The 7926-nt window shown below is 47.7% G+C and overlaps 1 protein-coding gene across 1 annotated transcript in view; it reads right to left on the bottom strand.

Moving 5' to 3' along the window:
- Positions 1–4321: 4321 nt before the first annotated feature.
- The window catches only part of wu:fb95e10 (flocculation protein FLO11), a 30010-nt gene continuing 26405 nt past the window's right edge, over positions 4322–7926 (bottom strand). The window contains exon 6 of the mRNA XM_035654698.1: positions 4322–7890. Coding sequence (XP_035510591.1) covers positions 5441–7890 — 2450 coding nt within the window. The 3' untranslated portion in view covers positions 4322–5440. The remainder of the gene's footprint in view (positions 7891–7926) is intronic.

Genomic DNA, 7926 nt, shown 5'->3' with positions numbered 1-7926 from the left:
TAGAAAAAAACAGTCTCATGTTATAGTGAACACATAATAGGTATTGAGTGACTGCTACCCCCCACCACCCACCACCCTCCCATCCCCATTGGTTGCCTTGGCAGAGTGGTACATTGTCTCATCTCAGACATCCTCCTTTCTCTCCCACCATGACATCATCGGTAACCTCGGAGACTCCCTGAATACCGGCTGACCCAGGAAATGAGGTTACAACTTTGGAATGTGAAAGGGAAGACAACAATGATACCCCCCCCTCCCACCACCACCAGCACCCTCATAGCCTTCCCTCTCTCGTCCCTCCTCATCACAGCAGAACAAGGAGGGCCTTCTTCTCTCTCGAGCCCCCTCTTCCTCCATGACTGATGACTCTATTAGGTTCATGAAGACCTGGTTGTCCAGTGAAGTCACAGTATCATTTAACTGGTGGATGTGTGGGGGTGAGGGGGGGATTATATCCCAGCATCATCCTCACAATACACTCCTGTCTGACACACACACACACACACACAACACAACACACACAGACAGTAAGGTTGTCTTCAAAATATATTTTGACTTCACTATGATGATTCGGGGTTCATAAGTCCACAAACATGTAAATCTATTAAAAGTACTGCCACTTACCTGTATAAATACTTTGGCCTACACAATAAATAAAGGACAAAATGAGTGCAATTTGTCATAGCTCAGTCTCTCATTAGAGAGGGTGACCAATATTTGGTCTCAGTATCTGGTTGCGACGCACATAAAATAAACTATACAGTGGAGCGCTGCCCCACTCAACACGTGACAGCAGTGCTTCTTAAGTGGTTTCACAGTGCATTTCAGAGTAAGATTGTGCCTATGGTGAGGAAACATGCTCTAATGTGAGGTTACACTTACTGTATGCGATATGCATGTATGGGTAACAGGAATCAATGATACAGTGCATCTACAGTGTATTTGTTCTATTAAGAATAAGGATGTTGATCTGAAATCAATTTGATGTCAAGTTTGGACGGTCATATGATGATCTGACATGTGATGGGATTAAAAATGTAATGAAGTGATGCTATCCTTAAAATCCCTGTATGGCTTCAGATATGACTGCATTGTGTTATATGTTTTAAAGTAATGTCATTTTCTTTCAATCTAAATACAAATTTCAGTCTTAGGGTGTATTGAGTCGGCATGATTAAAGGGGGATTTTGGGACATTAGTTTATTTGCGTTATTTGAGTGAGGTGAGAAGATTGATGCCATGTTCATGTCTGTCCATTAAATATGAAGCTACAGCCTGCAGCCAGTTAGCTTAGCTTAGCATAGACTGGAAACAGGGGTTAACAGCTAGCCTTGCTTTGTCCAAAGGTAACAAAACTAATCAACACCAACTAATTAACACCCCATGGGTAAAAATATCACAGGGGCATGAGCAGGACTTCTTGGTTGGGAGCAGTAACTTCCTGGAATCTCTGCTGGTTGCCTGGCAAACGCTTCATCACTGCTCTCTCCAAAACTGTGAATTGTTATTATTATGTACACATTGGTTTTGTACGGATTAAACAAACAAGATATAACATGTCAATTAGTTAGATTTGGTTACATCCGGACTGAGCCAGGCTAACCATTTCCCCCTGCTCCCCGTCTTTATGCTAAGCTAAGCTAACTGGCTACAGCTTCATATCGACGTGAGAGTGGAATCATTCTTCTTTACCCACTCACTCTTACCAAAATGTTGAACTATTCCTTTAATTTGTTCATTGGTTAAACAACTATTTGATTAGTTGTCTTCAGTGCTGGGTCTCCACCTCCACCACAGTCCAGTCTCCAGGCGGGGAGCTGCCCCGGCTGTCCGGGGAGTAGCTGCTGACGGAGGTGACTGTAGCGGCAGGAGGGCTGAACTGGGGCAGCAGATTGGGCCACATGCTGCTCTCCAAGGGGCTCAAGGTGCCCCCTGTCCCGACAGGGAGCAGTAGGAGGGGAGGGCAGCCTCCGTCTCCAGACAGAACCAAGGTCTGGTTGATGAGCTGCTGGACCATGTCCACCTTCTTGTTCCATTCGAGTTCTTGTGGAGGAACTGGACGCAGCTGCCTCTGGAAATCCTGTGTGACGCTCTGGGAGGATGGCACCCTCTTCCCTACCACCTGTGTGTTCCTGTTGTGCTCTCCTCTGGCCTCGTCCTCCTCGTCGCTGGTTTCCATGGCTTCATAGATGGTGCACAGGCCAGAGGATGGGGAGAGCATGACTCCAGTCGGGCTCCTCCTCAGCTGCTGCTGTTGCTGGATCTGTTTCTGCTGCATGCGGTACTGCTGCTCCAGCTCCAGCTGCCACTGCAGAACCTGCCTGCGGTGCCGGTGCTCCTGCTGCTGCTGTTGAAGCTGCAGCTGCAGGAGCTCCTTGCGCTGCTTCTCCAGCTGCTTCTGCTGTTCCAGCCTCAGCCGCTCCTCCTCCAGCCACTGCCTCTTCTGCCTCTCCTGTTCTTGACGGTGCTGCATCTCCCTCAGCTTCTCTTGGTGCTGCTCCAGCCTTCGTAACTGTTCTCCACCAGTGCGACTGTCAACATTGGTCTCTATCAAAGGAGGAGGAGATGCAATCTTTCCGAAATGTGCCGCAAGAGTCGGATCAATGGGCCTCCTGTTGCCTGGGACCAATGCCAAGTAGTGGCCATTGGCTATGGGAACAGTGGTGGCGTGGTTCTGGTTCCAGTTGTCTTCCTGGGAGTGTGTTTGCAGCTTATGATCTTCATCCGCTTCATCTGTCTTCTCGTCTCCTGTGAGACAGTCAAGATCACTTGGTGCATCCATTAGAGATGCATGCATCAAACAGAATGGGTTGTACAACAACAGGGACCAGGAAGAAGAGGGTTCAGGAGAGTTTTGACAAGAGGGCGAAGGTGCAACAAAAAAAAGAAAGGGGCTTTCAAAATAAAATGACATCCATGACACAGGAATATTATTGTATATACTGTATCCACCAAGCAGGACACAGTTACTGCATGATGTTTTCTCTCTGAAGTTGCATTTTCTTTAATATAACCACATTTTCCCTCAATTGCTTTAATAATGTAAACTACAGTACACAGGTACCACACATACATGCTGCTTCATCCTCTTTGAATACGTTGGTCATCATGCAAGACAGCAGTCATATAAACACAGTACAATACAGACAACAGGTAATTAAAGAGACAAATGAAAACATGGGGGATTAAACCAACAAAAACATCACAGAAATGGAATATACTGAAGTAATGTATGGTATAAAATGTGAATAACAGAATAAATGTACTTGTGCCACAAATATTCATCAAGTCATGAAATGCTAAAGGCAGCTGATGCACCTTGTTTTATGTGAGCCTATGTAACTGTATTTTTTAAAAGCAAAGCAGTAGTGTCCTAAAACACAAGCCTGAAGCAGGACTCGCATCATCAATATATTAACAATTTAGGAAACTATCAAAGGGAATTTATGGGGCTTTGATACAGGGGGTCTGGGGTGTTTTTCCATGTCAGGGTTTTGGTGAGGAGGAGCGGGCAGGTCAGAGGAAAAGGGAATGAAAGGGAGAAAAGTGTTTGGTCTTCTTGAGCTTCAACATTCAGATGCATTCAAGTGGGTTGTACAAAAGGGCTGTTCAGTGTATGTGTTGAATGCGTGAGTGGAACATTCAGGAGGATGAAGACAGATCTGATTCCCCCTGTTTTAATGTTTAAAGCACTTGTGTATAAAAACCGTAATAGGTGCCATGTGCATTTCTGCTGGGTACCCCATGAAGTTTTTGACCACTAGCAGTGCTACGGTGCAATGTTTTTGTGCGATTACGTAGGCTGATCGACAGCCGGTAGCCAAAACGCACCAACAAATGTGACATTGCACCAACAAAGAAGAAGAATGCAGGCTAGCAGACATGGCTGTAACAATGTAGGATTCAAAATATTCGGCTTTGTTTTATGAGACATCTTTGTTAGACCTGTGATTTGATGAAAAACACTGACTGGAAACATCCACAGGGTACCTGCCAGGGATGTAGTCTGAATGTGATGTTGGTCAATTAAGTGTTGAATCTGAAAATCTCATGAAGGCATTAAGCATGCTGGAGAACAGGGCACTGGGACACTGTTTGGGTTAGGATTACCTCTTTGTTTCAACCAAAATTCCATTTTAGATACAACACCATTGTACACTTGTTGCATCACTTCCTGTTTACCGGTTATTCCCATGGTGAGGAGTAGGAGACACCATGGGAAATAAGTTGTGTAAACACGCAAATACACAGCAACTTGGAGACAAGGAGAGCAAGTTCAGGCATGCTGGATTCAAAGGGAAAATAAGAAACAGGAACAAAATGCCTTGCAATGATGTTTTAATGGAATTTTGAAAGATAACCTAGTGTGAACCATTCATTTATGAACATGTCTAGTGTAGAATTGTTTCAAATTCAAGGTAGTACACAGTCTTTTTGTTAGTTAAACATGCAATATACTGTTGAAAAAGTAAACCAAACGCCCACTATGAAAACGTTTCAGCGAGTGTAAAGCTCAACTGTGATAGCGATGTAGGACAATGCAGTGTCTCGTCACAAATAATAGGCTAGTTGTTAGTCTCTTCTGGAACACAAACGATCAGCTAACTGAGGCTTGAAGCTTAGCCACTTAAAACCAAATGCCTGAAACACATACTGTACGTGACTGCACGTTATATACCTTAACAACCTATGCGAAGAGCGTAGAACCTCTTGAAGCACACATTAAAAACTTCACCAGCTGCAATCTAATACTCCCATACCAACCTCGACAAATCTGTAAGGGCATAACAGCCGTGTTAATATCTAGCCTTTATTTTGATAGCTAAAAGTCTTGAAACAAGAACACAAACTTTTAAAAAGGAGCTTCTGACTATCGCTATGGTGCTGTTGAACATGAAGCGCGTGTACACAGGGTAGGGAGGACCAGGTTTCAACAGAAAAAACAAACAAAAAAACAACAAATAAGCAAATACAAAACAAAACAAAAAAATCATTGACATTTGTTTCGGTAAAAACAGTAGGATAAATACACAATGAGTCCATTTCATTCCATCTGTTTTTTTTTCTTCCTTTTTTCGGTTTAAAAGCTCAGTCACATTGGACCAATCAGTCAATACCCCATCAGGGGCTACAGAATATGCAGTGTTACTTAAAAAGAACATTCTACTAGAAAATGGTAGTAGCTATTGTACATAAAGGAGTTTAAGCCATACACTCATAACCATGACCGTAACAGTATGAAAGAGGGAGGCTTCATTTAAAAATTGCTACAGTCATTTTTTTCCTCTCCTTTGTTCATTTTTTTTTTAGAATCTTTTCCTACAATCTTGCTCTCCTTTTTTTCTTCTAAGCCATCTAATCCAACTGGAGAGAAAACGAACAACAGGTAAAAGGGGAGGGTTGTGGGGAAAAGGTGCATTCCAGGGGTAATAGGAGGGACTTATACGTTACCTGCCAGAAAACTATCAGTCTTATCACATATGGTAGAGTAGTAGGGTGGCTGGCTGTCGCCGACGTCTCCAGATCCCTGGGCCTCGTTCAGGTCACTGGGCTCCAACGGATCAACCTCCTCCAGGTGGTCTGCTGCAATCTTTCCCCCCAGCATGTAGTGGTGCTCATCGAGACTGTGCTGGGTCTCTCCAGGGTGGCCCAAAGGCATCAGGTCCACGTGCCTGCCCAACAGGTCCTCTGCCTGGGCCGCAGCAGCTGATGGCAGGGTCAGCTCCTTGATGAGTGAGGGGTCCTTGGCCTCCTCTGGCAGCTGCTCCTCATTCTCCAGGGAGAAGATCCCCGGGCTCTTTCCGCAGCTCTCAGCCATGGAGTGGGCGTTGGAGTTGGATGTGGTGCAGTCGAAGCCGTACGATGCCACAGAGTTGGCTGACTGAGGGGTGGTCCCGCCTCCATCCTCTTCGCCTTCACCGGCTGCTGTGTCTGCCGCCTCCTCATCCTCCTCGAGAGCGGGCAGACTACAGGTGGGAGTGGGGCTTTCAAATCCAGCACTCTCATCCATCGTCACCGGTGCATCAGGGTCGTTTATTTGCATCTCACCCTCTGTGTCGCTGGCCTCGTCTCCTGAGGTGGAGGGGGAAGACGGGGCGGATGCTGGAGCTGTTGGGGGTCCAGTTCCTAGGACCTCGTCGGCAGGGAGTGTCTCAGCCTCCTCCTCTTCTCCATCGCCTTTCTCCAAGTGAATACCCAAGTCCTGCTCCATGTCAGGCTGGACTGAAGCAGGCACTGGGGTCTGTTGTTTGTCAGAATGGGACTCCACCCCAGAGCTGCTGTCATAGTCGCGGAGTTCCTCTGGTGTGCTCGTCTCGCTACTGCTATGGGCAGCTAGAGCTGTGCCGCTCAGAGCGCTGGACATGCCTCCAGCTGGGGCAGCAAGTAAGACGTGAGCCTCCTCAGGGTCTGAGCTCTTCATCTCCTCATGGGCTGACTGATGCTGCTCGGGCTCTTGCTCTGAGTGAGAAGCAAAGGAAGGGGCGCTGCTGTCCAAACGTGCATGGGCGGGAGACAGGGTGGGCGTTTCAGATTCAGCTGCCCCGTGGTCAGAAACCGGGCTGGGGGAGGAGACAGACAGCAGTGAGGCTGGTTGAGCCCAGGGATCAGAGAAGGGGCTGGTCTGCCCCCAGGAGGAGGTAGGGGGGACGCAAGGCGGAGGACCGGAGCGATTGAGGTTGTCTAAACGCTCCTCCTCATTGAAGTCATCTTCATCTGCATTCCCACAGCTCTCTGTCACTCCTTCACTGTGCATCTCTACATCTTCATCCTCCTCTTCCTCATCTTGCTCTTGCTGCTGGAACACTTTGTGATGTTCCTCTACTCGCTCCGAACTCAGGTCCATATCATCCACACGCTCGTCCTCTTCATCCTCGTCCTCTTCCTCATTGGCCAGGGTTTCCACGTTGGGAGAGCCCATGAGATTACCATCTCCCTCAGAACCACGGAGGCTTGAGTCGACTAGGGCGTCGGAGCTCTGGGTGCCTTCCAGTATCGCGGTGTGCTGGGTGCTGCTGAGGTCAGACACTCCCTGCTGCCGACTGCTGGTGCAGCTGCTCACATCCTCGGAGTCCATCCCGGACAGCAGGTCATCACCGTGCCACCCTGCAGAACCACCAAAGGCAGAGGACCTGACTTGGAACTCCTCGGAGGGCTGAGACGTGCTCATATCGGTGACCATGGATGAAGGCTGATGGCCTAGTCTCCTCTGTTCCTCGTCTTCATCCTCGTCCTCCTCCTCATCATCCTCATTTATCTCCTCATCAGCCTTTTCCACTGCCACCTCCTTTTCATGAGGGGAGATCAGGTGCCCGGAGGTGAAGTCATCCATCGGCGAGGTACCCAACAAATTAGGTTGTGCCATCACGTTGAAGGCCTCTGCAGATGGACCTGTAGAGGTTGGCAATAACAGGTTCTCCTTCTCTTCTTCCTCCTCCTCCTCCTCAAACTCCTCCATTGTCTCCTGTGTATCAAACTGTTCTTTATTCTCCTTTTCCTCTTCTCTCTGGAAGTCCATCATATTGACTAAGCTCTGGGGAGCAAAGTCAGATGGAGCCTGGGGCTGGTTCCTGTCCCAGGGATCAGACTGCATATGCATGTCCAGCAGAGAGGAGGCATTCTGTGGCTCTCTGACAGGAGAAACACAGCCTGGTGGGGAACAAGGAGGAGACATGACAGTAGTTCCCAGGGAAGAAACTGAGTCATTTGCAGACTCCTCAAATTTGAAAGGGTCCACCTGGGCTGACAGCTGAACACTGGAGGCCGGTTCATGGACTGGTTCAGCTCCTAGATTGGGCTCTGCTGGTGGCAGAAGCTGTGGTTCTAGAAGGGGCTCGGGAGACATTTCTCGTTCAGGTTCTGGTGTTGGTTCCCGTATTGGCTCTGGTGTTGGTTCCCTCATAAGTTCTGGTGTTAGTTCCCGTATTG

Source organism: Morone saxatilis, unplaced genomic scaffold (genome assembly GCF_004916995.1).
Source record: "Morone saxatilis isolate NCDOM2014 unplaced genomic scaffold, NCSU_SB_2.0 Contig14, whole genome shotgun sequence".
Lineage (NCBI taxonomy): Eukaryota > Metazoa > Chordata > Actinopteri > Moronidae > Morone > Morone saxatilis.
The sequence above is the reverse complement of the archived record's forward strand: the minus strand, read 5'-3'. Positions and strand labels throughout refer to the sequence as shown.